The 21,066-nt window shown below is 36.8% G+C and overlaps 1 protein-coding gene across 10 annotated transcripts in view; it reads left to right on the forward strand.

Annotated features, from left to right (window-relative positions):
- LOC149565025 (flavin-containing monooxygenase FMO GS-OX-like 2) overlaps positions 1–21,066 on the forward strand; it is a 92,413-nt gene that overhangs the window by 34,529 nt on the left and 36,818 nt on the right. For 4 of the 10 annotated variants that reach the window (XR_016361992.1, XM_089818562.1, XM_089818566.1 and 1 more), the window contains exons 3-6: positions 1,267–1,434; positions 1,614–1,696; positions 1,793–1,943; positions 2,160–2,336. Coding sequence is in view for 9 of the 10 variants with exons in the window: in XM_089818562.1 (XP_089674688.1) it covers positions 1,267–1,434; positions 1,614–1,696; positions 1,793–1,943; positions 2,160–2,336 (579 nt within the window). In the remaining variant the exon portion in view is untranslated. The remainder of the gene's footprint in view (positions 1–1,266; positions 1,435–1,613; positions 1,697–1,792; positions 1,944–2,159; positions 2,337–21,066) is intronic. The other 6 variants (XM_089818563.1, XM_089818565.1, XM_089818567.1 and 3 more) reach the window with 3 other exon arrangements.

Genomic DNA, 21,066 nt, shown 5'->3' on the forward strand with positions numbered 1-21,066 from the left:
TGTTGTTACTGCTGTATCTCTGTCAATCTTCTCCATGTCTTCATAGAGTCAATATACTTCTTTACTTTATTGCTGTTGTCCATATAACAATTATTCATATTGACTTTCCATCTACGTTATTCCTTCACACATTATGCTTGTCGTTGATCTACTGAAGTTAATATACTGTAATGATCCTAACTTGCTTGTTCCCTTTTAACAATAAGTTCAAATCTTTAATTTACACTTAATAATTGTTTACTAATTTGGCTATCTCCACTTCTAGAATGGGAATATTACAGGGCATGACAATTTGCACCAGCATAACAAGTAATCAGCTTGGTATAGTGACTTGTTACAAAAACATTCTTATACCTATTGATATCATGATTGTCTCATAAATATAATATATTATCATTTATTTAAATTTATAATTTTTACTAATTTTATTTATTATTAATTTCTATTTCGAAAAACGGATATCACAAAATAATAGAATGGTTTCTCCAAATTAACTGCAAACATTATAAATGAATTACTCCACAGCTCTTTACATTATAATTGCCAAACTAAGGTCTACAGAAATTATAATATTCTGAAAACTATAACCTTATTTTCCAGGTAAGTTATAGTTAACAAATACCTCAGCTCTACAAAAAATTTACTATTGTAAATTTGTCTTTAGAGGAAGACTTCATAAATTTGGTTGATTAGTGTCTTCCACCTTGCAAATACTCCATGGAAAGGAATAGGTTTTCATCCATAAGATATTTTTTAGCGTCACTGTAAAATATTGGGTACATTACAAAATCTGGCCACACTTTTTGTAGATCTCACTCTTGAGGCATGATTAATGTGAGTTCTTTCATCTTTTTAGTAACATAAAAATTATTCTGTGTTAAATCTCCTTTCAAATTTTCAAAGTATAAAGAAATTATAAAGTCAATTTGACAAACCAACAAGAAATTTTAGGACTTCATTGTACATTTCTAATATAGATGTGGTTTTTAAGAATTTTATGGTATTGGCCATCTAACTAGTTAACATGCTATGTTAACAATGTAAAATGTGAGGTTTGTTCTATTTTCAGTGGAAAGCAACTGAAATCAAAATTAATGTCAAGAATTACAAGTGATAAATTCACAAAATTGTTGACATGGTTTATTTATTTCTCTCCCATTGGGTTTACTTTAACTTATATTCCATAAATCCAAACCAAACTTAATTGGAAATGGCCATTGCTTAATATTATTTTCATTTAACTTTATTTCATGCCTGTTATGAAAGGTTGTGGTTATTATTGGGTCTTCATCAAGTGCAATTGATATCTCATCGGAACTAAAGATGGTGGCAAAGGAAGTTCATATGTCTATACGATCGACATACTCAAAATATGAAAAAGATGTTGGTGTTCACATTGATTTGCACCGCCTTGATGTGCACCTTCATCCAACAGTAAGTTTATAGCTTAAACATAATAGATTGATGTAAGATGTCATGCCACATAGATATTTCAAATTAGTAAGGCTATTTATCTATGACACTATTTCCTTGTTTCCTAATTATTCTACAAACTTGAGTTCGGACTAAACATGTAGTTTTCACAGGTCCTTATAGTAATATTTCTAATGCAGGTAGCTTATTTAGATGAAGATGGAACTGTTGTCTTTGAAGATGGTTCAAAAATCATTGCCGATTCAATTATCCATTGCACTGGGTAAAACATAGATACGTTTTCTGCTTCCAACGTTATTTTTCGAGCTTGGCCTTTATATATTTCTAGTCTCTGCTTGACATTCAGTTTTTCTCATAGAACACTTGTGTTTAGGTATTCTTATTCTATTCCATTTCTTGATACGAAGGGAATTGTGATAGTGGAGAATAAACATGTCGGTCCATTATATGAGCATATATTTCCTCCACTACTAGCTCCTTCTCTTTCATTTGTTGGGATTCCCAATAAGGTAATTTTTAATTTCATGTAATATGTAATTTCTTATATTTCTATATTTTTCCAAAATGGTTGAATTCTAAGTTGTGATTTACTAAATTTGACTAGCAATACAGCTATTAAATAGCCAAAAAACTAATTTTATTTCATTCTTGTAAAGTGACATATTATACATGTATTGACTTTACTAAACCATTTTATGCAAATGGATCCTTGTGATTGGCAATAGATTATATGCTTCCCTTTTTTTGAGTTACAATCAAAGTGGATATCAAGCATATTAGCAAGGAAAGTGAAACTTCCATCAAGAAGGGAAATGGTCAGACTTGTCAAGGATTTATATGATTATCATCTAGAGATGTATGATTCATCCAAGCGTCTCTTGCATGACATTGGAAGTTTTGAGGTGCTTTTTAGCTCTTGGATTTGTTTTTATTTCAATTTAAGTTTTACTTACTCTTGATTTGAAATTTGAAATTACTTCAATCTTGTTTAGACTAGAAACTAGAAATAGTAACCATCATTGGAACAGTATGGGACCTTTTGGTCAATTCATAGTTTTGGTCACCAAAGTAGGTCTGAATCATAAATTTTTATCATGCAAAAACTAGTTAGAGTTAGATCTCTATTTATACAAAATAACGCAATAGAAATAGAAAAATACAAGTTTCATTTTGAGGGAAAGTTTCAATTTTTGAAAGAGAATGCCAAAAGATGGCCATTTCGATGAACTTCAGTGAAGAAAAATGAGCCACGCACGTGCATTTCCATTCATTCTGGTAATGTATGTTAGTTTTTATTTCTTCTTTGTGCTTATCTAAGTAATCGGATAATTGCTAAATTTCATCAGATATTTTCTTATAATGAAAAAATAATAAAATAGATAGAAACATTATGCTAGCTTGTACCAAAATTTAAGTGTTCCAGCTATACACTGAAAACCATAAAGATAGAAATAGGTCAAACTTCAATGTTTTGGTTTTCTTATGGCCCTAAAAACGCATTACATTATTATAAACTTTAAACCCATTAGTTACACCTTTAAGTTGATGGAGATAGTACCAAAGAATATTCTAGAGAAAACATGAGTTAGAAAAAAAAAGGGAAGAAGATGACATAACATAAGGGTATCCTATGTTAAAGAAAAATATATTTCTTTGTTTTCTTTATGTTGAAAGTTGTTTTTGTGCATTACAAGTCAGGTATCATTATTTAGTATGTTTTAAAGGTCTCGATATATGTGTAACATCCATAAGTTTATTGTTAGCGGAAATTTCCAAATCAGTACCATCGACACCAACCCAAGTTATTTTTTATCTCAAAGATGCTAATGTGGGCAAGGTGAGAGAATCTGAAAATTAGGATGTGGACGAGGAAAAAATGATGGAGCTTACAAGAATTAAATGATGAAGCTTACTCTTGCAATGACAAATTCACAGTCAATGCCCATATAGGTTGATAGAACAAGATGCTCAAGCCAAACTAGCCGATTATTATCAGGTCAATGAAAAAATACTGTACACAAACCATTCTAAATAATTACCAAATTGGTGAATAATGTATGCAAACATCTAGCGGCTAAGCCATCCAATCATTTTTTACAATGTAAACAAGAAAATAAAGTAAATTTGGTTGTGATCTGTCTATCATTACAATCAACACCAACCCATATCTTTTTTAATCACCAAAATCATGTGGGCAAGGTGAGAGCATATGGAAACTAGGATGTGAACAAGGAATAAATGATGGAGTTTACTCGTTTCAATGACCAATTTACATTCAATGCCCTTGTAGGTGGACAAAACAAGATGATCAAACCAAACTTGCAGATTAATAACTACGAATCAGGACAATGCAAAAAGAGTAAACATAGGCCATTCTAAATCAACACCAAATCAGTGAATAGTGAATACAAACGTTAAGAAGCTAAACCATCCAATCATTGTTTACAACATAAAAAGAAAATAAAGTAAATCTGATCATAGTTGATCTAGAATATGTACTAAAAAGTCTGTCTTGTTCTTGTTATTTATAGTGGCAATACCCTCTTTGTTACAAAAAGATAAATCAAGGATAAATTACTCATAAAATAATACAGTTTGATGGCCAAATATGTATTGTATAGCAGGTTTCATACCCTCAACAACCTCAAAAATATGTTCCAGCGCTACTGAAATTACAATCTCAATCCTTAAAGGAGGAAACTGAACTGTTAATAAGAAAAGATGTTGAAATTATCAAAATGAGGCCGCCATAGGCAATTGACTCATTCCCAACAATTGTACAACCCATGGAAAATTGAACGAACCCCAAAATATTGTTAAATGATCATAGTAGCAGTTGCACCTAGAAAGAATAGGGTCACAAGTTTTCAGTATTGGCATAGTGTGATGGTTAAATTGTGGTTGTTATTCTTGCCATCAAGGTTCGAACCCCATTGAGGTGTTACACAGCTTGGTGGCCTTATATGCTATTGTATACTGGGTTTCATACCCTCAACAACCTCAAAAATATGTTCCAGCAACACTGAAATTATTATTTCTCAATTCTCATAGGGGGAAACTGAAATATTAGTAAGAAAAGTTGTTGAAATTATCAAAATGAGGCCTCCAAAGGCAATGAGTAATTCCAAACAATTGTACAATCCATGGAAAATTGAACGTTCTGCAAAATATTGTAAAATGATTATAGTAGCAGTTGCACATAGAAAGCAAGTTTCCAGCATTGGCATTGTGTGATGATAAATTGTGGTTGTAATACTTGCCATCAAGGTTAAAACCCCATTGGGGTGTTATTGCTGAGTGTTTATTGTGGGGATAAGATCCCATGTTTGTGACCTCACCAATTTATAGCTCTAAGTCAAAAGCACTAACCTCTAAAAAAAAGAATATGGGGGATAGTAGGGAATCAATCATATGTAGCATATATAATAGAAATCTATATGATTTCTATGTACCTTTATCAAAATTTTAATAACTAAGTCTTAAGGACACTTCTGCAGCCCTGAGGATGCATGGTTGGTGCCTTAGGATGAAGACAGAGAACTGGAATACTTGTGCATTTGAGGGATGCTAGCACATTCGAGGGAGGACAATGCAAGAAGTCCTCTAGGACACATGTACAAATCTTGGAAGCTAGCACAAAATTGGGACACATGCATTGCGCCGAAAATTCAAAACGTAATAAAAAAACATAAAAAATGACTAAAAGAGGCCAAATGAGGCATCTCATCCGGGGAGTTGTCGTCATCTATGACATTGTGCAGTTCTTCGATCATCTAGCCCAAAACTCTCATCAACGAGATGTTTTCACCAAATATCTATAGAAAAATAAATGAAAATCCCATGATGGATAGTGCAAATAACCCTTCTTATGGCCCATCTTTTTAGGACATAGCTAAATATTTGGCCAAATAAAACTTGAATTTTTGTGTGTGTATATCTTGGCTTTAATTTCTTCCTTTCTTCCTAGCTTACTGGGGGCATGAAATGAGGGGCATGTAGTCATCTACACAAGTGAAGATATCATCTCAACAAAGGGGTCTATGCTATGGATATCATTGTATCTGCAGATATGGAAAAGTCTAATGCCAAATACAGATACACACACACACACACACACACACACACACACACACACACCAAGTCCAAGTCTACTTACCAATGTTATCACCACATTTATAACACTAATGAGAAAGTACACATAAATGGCAAAATATAACTATATTGATTGTACCAAAGAGTTACGTTACCAATACCAGTGATCTTTAGTATTACCATACCCCTTCCCATTCCCTATGATCCTTACATATAGCGCTCGGATTGTTTGCGAGAACCAACCATTACGACTCTAGGTACATGACTTTTCCTAACTGTTAATTAATGTTAGTTGGACAGCTGTTTGTCCACTTGCCAAGAATTAGTAAATGGTTGTTGCAAGGATAATTATTTACTAATTTTAGTGATTCCCTTTTGGACACCTTGCAACCAATTCTATTGTTGGCTGTCGAGTTGTCTTAATCTCAACCGTCGATTGTAAATCAATCTCGGGCATTGGGTTACAAACAGGAGTAGTATAAAAAGGGGTCATTGGGTCATTTGGAGGATGAAGTTTTGGAGAAATGTTTGCAGTGTTAGCAAACAGTCTTGCAGTGTTAGCAAGGGCGCAGTGTTAGTGTGGGGATAGCAGTGGGGAATATCAGCGGGAGAAATTAGGAGGTTGTTGGAGTTCTGCCAGTGAGAGGCAAGGAATTTTGTATCTCTTGATTTGCTGAAGTTTAATATAATTTCTCACCTGTAGAACTGGTTTTCCCTTAGGGGTTTTTTCATGGACAATTTGTCCGAAAATATTGTGTTCATTGTGTTGCGCATTTCTTTCCGTATTTTATAAGTGAAGTTGTAGTTGTCTTATTTTTTGATATTAGCTGGGAATTTATTTTTAGCAGTTTAATAATCGTTTATGATAGGAGATTAATAATTAGTGACTGCAATAGTTGATTTTTCACATGGTATCAGAGCATTGTTAAGGGTAGAAGAGTTTTTCCCTAGGAAAGAAATTTTGATCTCTTTAGATTTATTATTGCTTTAAACCCTTGAGATGGCTTCAGCTGGTTTGAGAGATCAGGATGGATTGGATGGTGCCTCAAATTTTGGTGTCTGGAAGGCCAGAATTTCTTTATTGTTGGAAGAGAATGGTGTCAAGGATTATGCTACCAGTGGTGTACCTGTACCAACGGATGCAACACAGCTTGCGGCATATAGGAAGGATGATGCCAAAGCGAGGAGGATTATCCTTGATGGTGTCAAGGATCATATTGTTCCACATATCTCGGAGCTAGATACAACAAAGAAGATGTGGGACGCCATTCTAAATTTGTACCAGAATGCTACCACCAACAGGAAGTTGATTCTCAGAGAGAAGCTAAAGAATACACGGATGAATCAGGGAGAAGACGTCACAAGTTACCTCACCAGGCTCAGACTTGTCAAGGATGAGTTAGCAGCTGTTGGAGATAGCCCTAGTGATGATGAGCTAGTGAGAATAGCCCTAAATGGGTTTACTAAACAATGGAGTGTCTTTGTTCAAGTTGTCAGTGGACGAGATACTTTACCGAGTTGGGATCGACTATGGACTGATTTCACTCAGGAGGAGTTTAAACTAAGTCTTGTCAATGGGGCCAACAAGAGTCAGAAAAATGAGGTGGAACAGAGAACGTTGCCCTAGCGGGTAAAGGGAAAGCAAAGAAGGGATCTAGCAAAGGATCAAATTCACAAAGTGAAAAGAAGAAGAAGGACCTTTCTAAGGTCAAGTGCTTTGGATGTCACGAGTTTGGCCACTATGTAAGTGATTGCCCAGAGAGGAAGAAGGGTAAGAAGCAGGTGGCAGCTTCAGCAAGTGCAGAAGAACTCTCCAGTAGAATGGAAGATGAGTTTGCACTCATAGCTTGTATAGTTAGCTCAACCTCACAGTGTGTTTGGTATATAGATAGTGGGGCGTCATTTCATATGACAAGAGTTAGAGAGTACTTCTCCAATTACAAGGAGGAGGACACCAACATCCAGATTTCTACGGGAAACTTGTCCAAACTCAACCCTGTTGGGAAAGGGACTGTTCAGTTTCAGAGGGAGAATGGAAAGATAATTCCACTTCATGATGTGTTATATGTGCCAGGCTTAGGTATGAATTTGATTTCTGTATCTGTTCTTCAGGATAGGGGCTATAATGTACTCTTTAGAGGGACACATGTGTTGATTAAGCACAAGGATTGGAAATCACCCATAACTATTGGAGTTAGGAGTGGTCGCCTTTATAGATTGCAGTTTGATACTCCTAAGGCACTTATGAGCAACAGTAATCCTAGAGATCTTGGAGAGCTATGGCATAGGAGGATGAGCCATATTCATCATGGAGCACTTAGATTGCTTCGTGAGACCGTGACAGGTGTTCCAGAGGTGAGCACAGAGCATGACGATGTATGTAAGGGATGTGTGTTGGGGAAGTTTGTGAAAGCATCTTTTCCAAAGAGTGACACCAGATCTAAGGGTGTTCTTGATCTAGTACATTCAGATGTTTGTGGACCAATGTTGACGAAATCTCTCAGAGGATATGAGTACTATGTTACTTTTATTGATGATTTCTCTAGAAAGACTTGGATATACTTCTTGAAGACTAAGGATGAGGTTTTCAGTCGATTCCAAGAGTTCAAGGCACTTGTGGAGAACTCGACAGGAAAGAAGATAAAGGTTCTTCGGTCAGACAATGGAGGCGAGTACAAAGGAAATGTCTTCCAGGAGTTCTGCACCAGAGAAGGAATCAAGAGAGAATGGACTGTTCCTTACAATCCACAGCAGAATGGAGTTGCTGAGAGGAAGAACCGTTCTATATCGGAGGCAGTAAGAGCTATGCTACATGACCAGGACATGCCCCGTTACTTATGGGCAGAGGCGTGTAATACAACAATCTACATTCAGAATAGAGTTCGACACAAGGTGCTAGGGAAGATGACACCAGAGGAGGCTTTCACAGGGAAGAAGCCAAATGTTAGTCACTTCAGGATATTCGGGAGTTTGGCATATTGTCATATTCCTGGAGATACACGTACAAAGTTAGATCAGACTGCAGAGAGGGGGTACTTTGTTGGGTACATTGAGACCTCAAAGGCATACAGGATTTGCATTCCGGGGACTAAAAGAATTATTGTCAGACGGGATGTCAAGTTCATGAAGGACAAGGCATTCAGGAGATCCAGAGATTTGCCAGCAGATGATCAGAGTGAGCAGCCAATAGAAGCTCCAAGACCAAGTCAAGGGCAACAAAGCTCAAGTACAGTTACCAGTACGAGTGTAGACTCAGTTAGTGAAGATTCACAGAGTATGGAGCAACAGGTGCAACAGAAAATGCATCTAGAAGACTTAGAGGTTGACATTTCATCCTCTACAGTTGGCAGCAGGAACCATCTGGTTCCAAATACACACAGGGATACTCAAGAGTTTGTGGGAGCTCCTAGGAAGAGTACTAGAAAGCGAAGACAACCAGCCAAGTTCAATGACTATGTGGCATTAGTTAGTCAGTTGGTAGATAGTGAGCCTTCTAGCTATCAGGAAGCTGCAGAACATCAGGTATGGCGAGATGCTATGGTTGAGGAATATTCTTCAATAATGCAGAATGATGTGTGGGAGATAGTACCTAGACCAACAGATAGGGCTGTAGTTGGATCACGCTGGATCTATAAGATAAAGCACGGTGCAGATGGTAGCATCGAGAAATACAAGGCTAGGTTCGTGGCAAAGGGGTTCTCTCAGAAGGAGGGAATAGACTATGAGGAGACATTTGCTCCAGTTGCCAGGTATACTTCTATACGAGCTGTAATCTCACTTACAGCACAGATGGGATGGCAAATCCATCAAATGGATGTCAAGACAGCATTCCTCAATGGTGAGTTGAAGGAGGAGGTATACATAGAACAACTAGAAGGCTTTGTAGCACATAGCAAAGAGACCTACGTGTGCAGATTGAAGAAAGCATTGTACGGACTCAAGCAGGCTCCTAGAGCGTGGTATGAGCGCATTGATACATACTTGCAAAAAGTGGGCTTTGTGAAGAGTGAAGCAGATGCTAACCTCTACTACGTGATGGTTGGGGGTGAGATTCTCATTCTTGTTCTTTATGTGGACGATCTATTTCTTACAGGTTCACTAGGGCTCATAGTGGATTGCAAGAGGAACCTTGCAGAAGAGTTCGAGATGAAGGATTTAGGACTTATGCACTACTTTCTAGGCATGGAAGTGTGGCAGACAGATGGGGAGATTTTCCTTGGTCAAGGGAAATATTGCATTGAAATCTTGAAGAAATTTGGGATGGAGGATTGCAAAGCCATGTCTACACCCATGATCACGAATTGGAGGAAGGTAGATACATCTAAGGAGAAAGATGTAGATCCCACTTTATATAGACAGTTGATTGGTTCGCTTATGTATTTGGTTAACACTAGGCCAGATATAGCATTTGCAGTAAACTCTCTTAGTCAGTTCATGGTTGAACCAAAGAGAATGCATTGGATAGCGACTAAGCATGTGCTACGTTACTTGCGTGGTACAGTTGAGTATGGGATCAGATATGTTTGAGGTGAAGGTATTAGGTTGATAGGCTATACTGACGCAGATTGGGCAAGAAGTACAACAGACAAAAGGAGCACTTCAGGGTGTTGTTTCAGCTTGGGATCAGGAGTTGTATCTTGGTTCAGCAGGAAGCAGAAGTCTGTGGCTCTAAGTTCAGCAGAAGCAGAATACATAGCAGCTAGCATGGCGACATGTGAAGCTATATGGCTTCGGAAGTTGTTAGTAGCCTTGTTTGGTCAGAAGGTTGAGACTACTGTGATACATTGTGACAATCAAAGTTGCATCAAGTTGTCTGAGAATCCAGTGTTTCATGATAGGTCTAAACATATAGATATCAGATATCACTTCATCAGAGATTGTGTACAAAAGAAAGTTGTTCAGCTACAGTACATACCTACAGAGGAGCAGGTAGTAGACATTCTGACGAAGGCTTTGGGAAAGGCCAAATTTATCTTTTTTAGAGATAAGATGGGTGTCATGCAGAACAGCTTCCTCGCTAAGAGGGAGTGTTAATTATTGTTAGTTGGACAGCTGTTATTTCTAACCCGAAAATAGCAGTTGTATTTATGGGTAGCTTGGACAGCTGTTCGTCCTTATCTATGTATAGCAGCACTATTTATGGGTAGTTTGGACAGCTGTTTGTCCACTTGCCAAGAATTAGTAAATGGTTGCTGTAAGGATAATTATTTACTAATTTTAGTGATTCCCTTTTGGACACCTTGCAACCAATTCTATTGTTGGTTGTCGAGTTGTCTTAATCTCAACCGTCGATTGTAAATCAATCTCGGGCGTTGGGTTACCAACAGGAGTAGTATAAAAAGGGGTCATTGGGTCATTTGGAGGATGAAGTTTTGGAGAAACGTTCACAGTGTTAGCAAACAGTCTTGTAGTGTTAGCAAGGGCGCAGTGTTAGCATGGGGATAGCAGTGGGGAATATCAGCGTGAGAAATTAGGAGGTTGTCGGAGTTCTGCCAGTGAGAGGCAAGGAATTTTGTATCTCTTGATTTGCTGAAGTTTAATATAATTTCTCATCTGTAGAACTGGTTTTCCCTTAGGGGTTTTTCCAAGGACAATTTGTCCGAAAATATTGTGTTCATTGTGTTGCGCATTTCTTTCCGTATTTTATAAGTGAAGTTGCAGTTGTGTTATTTTTCGATATTAGCTGGGAATTTATTTTCAGCAGTTTAATAATCGTTTATGATAGGAGATTAATAATCAGTGACCGCAATAGTTGATTTTTCACACCAAAAACTAGTTAAAGTATTTTATTTTATGTAATTACCATCTACATTATCCCCCTCCCCCAAAAAAGAAGTTGTCTTCTAGACAATTGAATCAACAATACATTTATGAAGAAGGGTGAGATGACATCCCTGGAGTGGTGGATGCTTGTAATTGTGCCAAATGTTGTTTGAGAAGCTTCACATCCCATTTCACTGCAATTTGTTTAGTATGTGCGCCTTGTAGAAGCCTCAGTACATCCATTCTATCTTTTTATTCCGCTGCCAGTTGTTCTACATGCATAGTCATTTCTTGTGCCAGCTTAGATTCTAATTTCTCGACTTGCTTCCACAGAATAATTCAATCACCCTCTGTCTTTGCCAATTCCCAATTAGCTTTATAGAGACTAAAAAATTTCCTCCATCTCAGATAGAACAGTCAAGGAAGGGCCATGTACCTGTACAACTCGTGACGCTTGGTATGCTGAGACTATCCCTCTATTTCATCAATAGGCCATCCCTATTCCGTAAATACTAAATAACCTCTTAAACTCTTCCTGGTAGACAACTTTCATAAAGTGCAATAGTGATTTAGCTTCGGAAACTACCATGGTCATGTCCGCTTCCTTGGCTTTCCTTTTGATCTCATGTGTAGCTCTAGTCATAGTTTCCAACTTCGTCAAGAATCATTGGGTGCATTCCTCAAAGTGTGGTGGTATTCCTCCTTTTGGTGTGTGTTGACTTTCCCCCTCCATGCTTGTGAGCTCTGTTTGTAGATCCTATCTTCTTGAAGTTGTAGAGACAGTTCCCCTATTATAGGTGACGTAGGTTCCTTTATCAAAGTTGGGGAAGTGGGCAGTATGTTCTCCACTCCAAGCTAAAATTTGGCAAGTTACCCACCTCATTATCTATCGTGCCAGGGTCCTGTTGGTCCTGTTCGTGTGGCTTGTTTGTCAACTCTCGAGATGGAGGGTTGGAGAGAAGGTGTTGTTGAAGGAATTTTGCTTTTCTAGTTGTTACTCCCATAGGGGCCACCACTAATGCAAGTGGTTGTGCAGTCTTAATTCCCTAAGGGGTGGTAATCCATATTGTGTGGCCTATCCCTTTCATCCCTCTCAAATCCAGTGCCTTGGTATTTGTTATTATGCCTTCAGGAACAAGATGACCCATCGATGAAATTTGAGAGGGCGCAAAGTTTATTCTCTTTGCTCCCCAATCTGTAAACATTGGTCCACTAGTTGCGTCTTCTTTGTCTGCCCTTTCTATTGCAGGCTTCCTTGTACCATCCGTGTGGTCTTCCTTTTCTGTGCTTGTATTGCCTTCCTTCTCTGGACGCGGCCCCAGGGTCCCTTCACTCATATGGTTTTCCCTTTTTGTACACGAGGGCATACAACCCTCATTTTCTGTATAGGTGGTAGTGTCCTTGCTTGTACGACCCTTGTTGTGCCTCTCCTAGGTGGTCGTATGTGTACAACTTTGGTTTGTATGTGCATTCTCTCACTTTATACGAAGGGAATCTTGATTGTGTGTATGGTCTTGCCTCATACCTACTGATCTTGTCTCCTCAAGCGTAGTGCTTGCGCCTTTTGGTGGAGTTTGGTTCCCTAGAAGCAACCCCTCCACTACCTGTACCATTTATATGTCCTCTAAAGTGTCTTCCCTCCACCATGTTATACATTTGCTTTACTATTCGTTTGTAGGCATGTTTTTTGTGGAGCTGCAAGTCATACGTCCCTGTATGTATGTTGTACGACTTTGTCCATACGTCATATGACATTTATTCCCCCTTTGTCCTGTAATGTACACAATGTATGCAACTATGATCTGCTTGTGTCTGTACGGTTATGTGGTCGTACGAGGGGTACTTTTCTTGTGTATACCGAGGGTGTTTGTATGTGGATGAGTGGCTTGATCACTCTTACCGTACAAGTTTGTACGAGCCTTGCCTTCCTAATGGGATCTTCATTTGCATACAGACCATGCTAACACTAGAGCTCTTTCTACATCCTCCTTCTTGTCATATGATTCCTATTTGGGACTCATGTTTGGCTCTTTTCCATATGGAGTGTTGTGATCTCTATTCCTTTTTATCATGACTTTATTGTCCTTTCCTAATTTTTGGTTGCCTTTGGTGTTTTTTCTCTTCCTTATCTTCCTTATTTTTTCTTTATTATTTAAAAAAAAAAATTCTATCTTTTTTCTAAGTTCATACCTTTTTATCTCGTGGTTTGCCTTGTGTTTCTATCCCTAGTTTTTTTGGGATTCCTTTTTCTTGTTCGGGTCCTCATTTCTTTACCTTCTTGTTTGAGACTCTTACTTTTACTTTAGATGCATATTGCCAGATGCGTGTACCTAGATATGACTCTAAGCATCTATTCTCGCAACAAGTTCCTAAGTATTCCAGAACAAAGATTTTGTCCACCAAAGGAGCAGATCCCACACCTTTGTACTGCATTAGTGTACCTCCCACTGTACTTTTGGTACCGGGCGACCTTCTCTCCTTTGACTGTTGGTGCCTCTGCTAGGTTGGGAATTACTTGCCATAGTGCATTCACTCTTCTTTTATAAGTTGGTTTTTCCCCAGCCTTCTCACAATTTTCAATTACTTCATTCTTGTGAGCATCTCCTTCGCAAATAAACAAGTCATTTGTTTTAACTACCATCTTGAGGGGGGTCGTGGCACCATATTCCTCTAGGTCAAGTTCTTCTGTATCCTCCTTTGTTATATCCTTCCCTTGCCAATGCTCTTCTTGTTCCTTCTTTGATTCTTGATTGATATCATTGGCCACAAATCCTTCCCTTCTTCCCTTGTATGGTGCTTTTAGTGTCTAGTAGCCATTGGTTCTCATCCCTAGTGCTGGGGGACTAAACAAGGCGTCTGTCATTCCTTTGGGTCCATGATGGGCTTGTTCCATTCGTTGTTTGGTATGTACATTTCCTTTGTGATGACTGGGTCTTCTTCAATTTCCTTGTCTTGGTATATCGTCTAGTCTCCTTTGGTAGCATATCCCAACATATTGATCTCTTCTCTATTACTAATTCTTTCTAGATTGACTTTTAGTTTGGACCCGTTTATTGGCTCTTTGATAGGTCTATCATCAGTATTCCACGAGGTCATTTCCCCCAAGATTTTGGGGTCGTACTTGTCCTGGGACAAAATGGGGACATGGGGACATCTTTTTGTCATCCCGAGAGCCATCCCTTTTTGCCAAATTTGGAAACATCCTTGAAACAACAAAAACAAATTTGCAGAACACTTTTGACCATCCCCTTTATTCAACCAGTTTGGTAAAAGCAAAACACCCCCAATTTTTGTCTTTTAAATTTTTGTTCGTGCTGGTCCCTAGTTGTCTTAAAGACATAATAAAAATATGCAAACTATGTTTGGTCCATTAAAACACTAAAACACTAAAACACTAAAACACTAACTCTTCTACTCAATTTTAGATTTGAAATACTTGCTAAGAGGAAGAAAATAAAATAGAGCAGTAACAACAGTGAGGAAAGATTGCATTTTGTATCTACTACTTACTACTTTAGTTGGACTTCTCTTTATTTCATTATGATTTCATGCATGATACATGGAGCCTTTAGGCATTTTGATTTTTGTTATACATGTATGTGATATTGTTATAATGGAAGTACTTAAGTATTTGTCATTTGTTAATTTTCCATGTATTGATCCTCTAAAATATCTATGGTGTATGGTTTATCAATGTTATGATATGCATATTTAAATTCTGTCTCTATATATTAAAAAATCCCCTATGTTTTTAATCGTCGCCCCCTGAGATCTCGTCCCCTAAATTTTGGCTTCGACTCGTACCCATACTAGAAGCACGCCTCCACTCCCTAAAACGTCCCTGTCTTGGAAACATAGTGGAGCATAGTCTATCATCTAATGTTACCGATTTCACTGCCCCGTTGCTATTGATTTCCCTGATCTTATATGGTCCAAGTCATTGAATTTTGAATTTCCTTGGTTTGATTCATTACGACTGTTATACGTCATAACCAATTGCCCTCGTCAGAAATTCATTTTCCAAAGGTGTTTGTCGTGCCAGAATTTTCTCCAGCGTTGATTATTGTGTTGTTCTTTCAAGCTATCCTCCTCCCTCAATCTATTCTTCACTACCACCCCAAGGCTTGGTACCATGAACTTGGCTAGTACAAACCTATGTCACCTTTTATAAAGAAAAAGGATCCCAGAATGCAAACTGTTCAACTCTAATGACATAAAAATGGTATTTGTATTTAGAAGTTGAAGATGATGTAAACTGATGAATGTGTAAAATTGGATGAATTTATGCCTATATATAATCTTAAAAAAATTGAAGAATTTATTCATTGTTTTAAATTTTGAAGTCCTTTTTGTAACTGCGAAAAATATAGGGTGTAGTTCTTGTCAAACAAGTATTTGCAAATCATTTTTTTTTGCTCTGATTTGAAAATATGTTATAGATAACATGTATATGTAGGGCACACAAAAAGAAATATTGGTTTTCGACGTATATTTTCTTTGTTATAAGTACTCGCGGTCAACCTTATCAGAAACTAATAGTTTTTTCCTCCCATCAAAACTTCCCTATCAAATCTACACTTTCTTGAAAAAAATTACATATTCTTGAAGAGGAGCCTCTGCTCTAGGGATCAATATAAATTTTAATTATATGATTTAATATTTTTTTTTCCTTTTTTTAGGTAGTATCTTCTTAAATGTTAAAATACCTACTTATAATATTTTGAAATTATAACATATTAGAACTAATCAGAACACTATGAAATTTATATAATGATGATATTGACTCCGAGATCTATAAAAGGGTGTAAAGTTTACTTACAGATTTTCCTTCTGATGCTGAAGCATGTATGTTTTATTTCAGGTACAGTAACTGCAAATGAAAGGATCCAATGTGCTGCACAATATATATTAATTCAATGAAAATATGATATAACAGTTCCTTTAATTCGATGTCTGTACTGCCTCCGATCTGCCCGCATTAATCAATTTTGATGCTTGCAATATTCGGGTGGCATACATTTATAAACAAAGGTGGTCGGGTGTTTCGGTGAATGGGCATGTCTCCAAATGGAGACATGACCATTCGCCGAAGCACCCAATTGGTGGTATGGTCACACCCATTTGATTTAGTCATAACAAAACTAATGATTACAAGACTTAACAAAGTCTAAAGCAATCGATGACGATTAGAATAAATACGATCATTTGCTAAGTTCATTCTTAGATATAAACATAATAAGTATATGCACAGTCACTTCTGAATGATGCGATCATAATAACAATGCAAATTACATTCATGCATACATACATATCGATATTCAAATCATATCGACATGTACATATACATGAGTATATTTTCATATGAACAACGCTATTGTCTAAACCGAAGTTACTTGATTCAACATTCCCTCGTAGCTAGGGAAGACAAAGTGCATATGAATTCTTCTCATTATAAGAAGTAATATCCTCTTGATATTCTTTCAATTTTGTGTGTACAAAGATATCAAGTCTCATGATATCCTCCATAAAGGATCATGGCATATCCATAGATATTAAGTCACATAATATCCACCATGAGTTTAAACATATTGATTTTCAGTAGATATCAAGTCAAATGATATCATCAACATACTCTTTTAACTATTATGATTTTCAAGAATATCAAGTCACATGATATTCATCATAATAGTAATCTTATAATTTAAAGTTGTCACCTTATATTATTAGACTCAACATTTCAATATAAAAGATTGTCTCCTTTTAATACTGAACATAGGTTAGGCCCATGAGTCATAGAGTCACACATATAATAGAAGAGTGTACACTTTAAACATCTTTATTAATTAAACAAAATTACAAGATTTGAGACTCAATCTCATTAACTTACATTTTTAACCATGCCAAGTTTCTTTCTGAAATGATCAACCTTAACTTTAGGAAGTGCCTTGATAAGAATGCTAGCTGTTTGATCACCTGTATTGATATATTCTAAATGAATAGCTCTTCTTTCCACCATGTCTCTTAAATAGTGGTAAGGAATTTTTATATGCTTGGATCTATCATGAAATGCTAGATTCACAGCTAACTTGATACAACTTTTATCATAGTGAATAGTGGTAGGTTTCATAGGCTCGCCAAGGAAGTTAGAAAGCAAGTTTCGAAGCCATAGTACTTCTCTAGCTCCCATTGCTGCTGCAATATACTTTGCCTCGGTAGAACTTTGAGCAACTGAAGCTTACTTTTGACAGATCCAAGAGATCATAGCTGATCCTAAGCTGAAACAACATCCTGATGTGCTTTTCCAGTCTTTCACACTTCCGGTCCAATTAGAATCCATATATCAAAGTAACTCCATGTTGGTATTCTCATATTTAAGTTCATACCCAACAGTACCCTGAAGATACTTTAAAATATGCTTTAGAGCAACAAGATGAATCTCACGAGGTTCACATATGAACTGACTCAATGCATTGATTGCATAGTAGATGTCAGGTCAAGTATTTACAAGATACATCGAAGACCCAATTATCTGTCCGTATAAGGTAGGATCAACTAGACTGGATTCAACACTTGCTTCCTTTAGCTTGTGTAAGTTTGTTTCCATAGGTGTAGACATAGGTCGACAATTCCACATTCCAAATCTTTTCAAAATATCAATAGTGTACTTCTTTTGATGTAGAAAGATATTCCCATAATTCTAATGTACTTCCAAACCAAGAAAGTAATGAAGAATTCCTAAGTCCTTCATTTCAAATTCAGAGACCAAATCTTTCTTACACTGACTAATGAGATGTTCTTCCCCTGTAATAAGAAGATCATCAACATAAAGAATTAGAATTTTCATATCACCTTTAGTTACCTTAAAGCAGAGATTTGGATCAGACACGTTCTTGGTGAATCCAAGACTTAAAAGTCCATACAGAGCCTTCTTCAGTTTACATACATAAGAGGCAACATCATGTGTCACAAACCCTTCAGGTTGCTCCAGGTATACTTCTTCCTCGATTTTCCCATTAAGAAAAGCAGTTTTTACATCCATTTGATGGATTTTCCAACCTTTGGTGGCTGCAATGGCTATTACAACCCTAATAGAGGTGTACCTGGCAATTGGTGCAAAAGTTTCTTAAAAGTCAATCCCTTCCTTTTGAGAAAAACCTCTAGCCACAAACGAGCTTTATGTTTTTCAATGTTGCCATCTGCAGCATACTTAACCTTGAAGAGCCATTTTGAAGACGCAATAGATTTTTCCTTAGGTCTCGAAACTATGTCCCAAACATCATTTTTTAGTATAGACTGATATTCTTCCACCATGGTGTCTTTCCAAGCTTGATGTTGAAGTGCTTTAGAAGTACTAGAAAGTTTAGGATTTGAGCTCTCACACAAGAAGGCATTATATGTCAATTTTTTAGGTCCCTTGCTTTCTCGGAAGGTTCCTAAAGGGGCTGCGAATCCATCTCCTTCCTGTATTATTTTTCTTGCCCAAAGTGGCCTTTTAGAGTTATGGAGACTCTCTTCTTGAGTCTCAAGAAGGATTTCAGTTTGAGTTGAAGTCTCTTCAGGGAACTCCCTCTGAATCTCAGGAGCAAGAGTCTCTTCTAGAGATACATCAAATGTATCTAGTTCATTGGAGGTTTTGGCTCTTCTAAAAGCAATGTCCTCCTCAAAGATAACATTTGCTTAGTTCTATTTGCTTTTGTCCAGGTATGTAGACTCTGTATCCTTTTACTATTTCACTAAAACCAATGAGAATACCCTTTCTTCCAGAAGGTTCTAACTTAATTCTCTTCTCCTTAGGTACATGAACATACACAAGACATCCAAATATCCTTAGGTGAATGATGTCAGGTTTCTTTCTAGAAAAATGCTTCTTCAGGAATCTTATTGTGCAAATGTGAGTTAGGACATCTATTCTGTAAATAGACTGTTGTGTTGGATGCTTCAGCCCAGAAGGACATACTCAAATTTTGATAAAAAATCATAGCCCGAGCAACTTCTACAATAGTTCTGTTCTTCCTTTCAGCAACCCCATTTTGTTGAGGATTGTAAGGGACTGTGAACTCCCTCTTAATCCCAGTGAGTTTGTATAACTCTTTAAATATTTCAGAAGTATGCTCCTTCCCATTATTTGTTCTCAGAACTTTAATGTTCTTACCAGAGGAGTTCTCAGTGATAGTTTTGAATTCTTTAAACTTAGAGAGAATCTCTTCAAATTCTTTGCATTTAAGGAAGTATATCCATGTCTTCCTTGAAAAATCATCTTCACATATCAAATAGTACAAGAATCCTCCTATAGAAGGTATAGACATGGGCCTACATAGATTAGAATGTACTAGTTCCAACACTTCTTTAGTTTTGCTCAAACTATGAGGAAATGGCTTTTTAGTGTTTTTCCCTAACGCACAACCTTTACATGATTCATTGTGAATATGGTTTAACTTGGGCATTCTGGTTACTACCTTCTCCATTGATGTTAGGACACGGAAGTTAATATGACCTAGTCTTCTATGCCATATTTCATTTGAATCTAAGGTCTCGTGTACAAGTGCAAGGTTTGTCTTAGCACATAGCTTATATAAAAGTCCTTGTCGTACTCCTATTGTTAGAGCCCTTTTAATGGTTGAATTTTTAGGCCATGCTAGTACTTTCCCTCCCATGAATGCAATTCTAAAACCATCATCTTCAAGTGCGGATATAGATATTAAATTCCTCTTAATACCTGGTACATAAAGTACTCCAGAAAATTGAATAGAATTTTCAGATTTCAATTTTATGGTGCAAGTCCCAATTCCTTTTATAGAGTGTGCAAAGTCATCACCAATTGTAACTTCTTCATCTGTTTCTATTTGCATACTTTCTAGGCTATCCTGATATTTAGTGGTGTCTAGAAGATCCGCTGTCAACTACCCATGTAATCCTTTTGGTTGATATTTAGCTGGATAATGCTGAATAGAAGGCATATTTCTCATAGTCATTGCCTTCATTTTACTTCTTAGATTTTGGAAAAGATGCTTGAGGTTTAGATCTATCGAGACAATTTATTTCATAACGTCCATATAGATCACATCTGAAGCATTGGATTTTGGACAAGTCTTTCTTTTGTTTGGATTGTCCTTTTCCATGAAAATTTCTTTTCCTTTTGTTGTTTTTCTTCTTTCCCTTCTTATGAACGTTTGTATTAAGAACTTGAACATCTTCATCTAGGGTTTTGTGTTTTCCCTTAATCATTAATCTCGATTCTTCTTGAAGGCAATTTGATCTTAAACGATCCAGTTTAGGGATTTTAGACCTAGCACTTATACCTTGTACAAAGGATTCCCAGGAGTTTGGAAGTCCTCCTAGTGCTATTAAGGATAATTCTTGATTTTAATCTCATAACCAAGTGCAGATAATTGATTTCTCAAGTCTTTGATTCTCATAAAGAAAGCAATAGTAGTTTCTCCTTTATTCATGCTTACACTATTCATTTGCCTTTTAAGAGCAAGTTTTCTTCCTATATTATTGATTATAAATGCATTTTTAAGAGCTCGAAACATACGATATGCTGTGGTATGTTTTGCTACAATAGGTACTATGTGGTCTTGAACAACATCTACAATTATCTTCATAGCCTTTTCATTTTACTCGATACATTCTAATTTCTCAGGATCATCTCTAGGTTCCTCTTTGTCCTCTCTTACAAATGATTCCAATTTGTTTTCTTTTAACATCATTAATTAAAGTTTCCGAGATCGAAGTTATTAGCACTTCCAAGGTGATGTTCGAATCTTAATGTGTTTG

This window comes from Cupressus sempervirens, chromosome 3 (genome assembly GCF_028749045.1).
Source record: "Cupressus sempervirens isolate cs-2001-9-10 chromosome 3, ASM2874904v1, whole genome shotgun sequence".
In the NCBI taxonomy this organism is placed as follows: domain Eukaryota; kingdom Viridiplantae; phylum Streptophyta; class Pinopsida; order Cupressales; family Cupressaceae; genus Cupressus; species Cupressus sempervirens.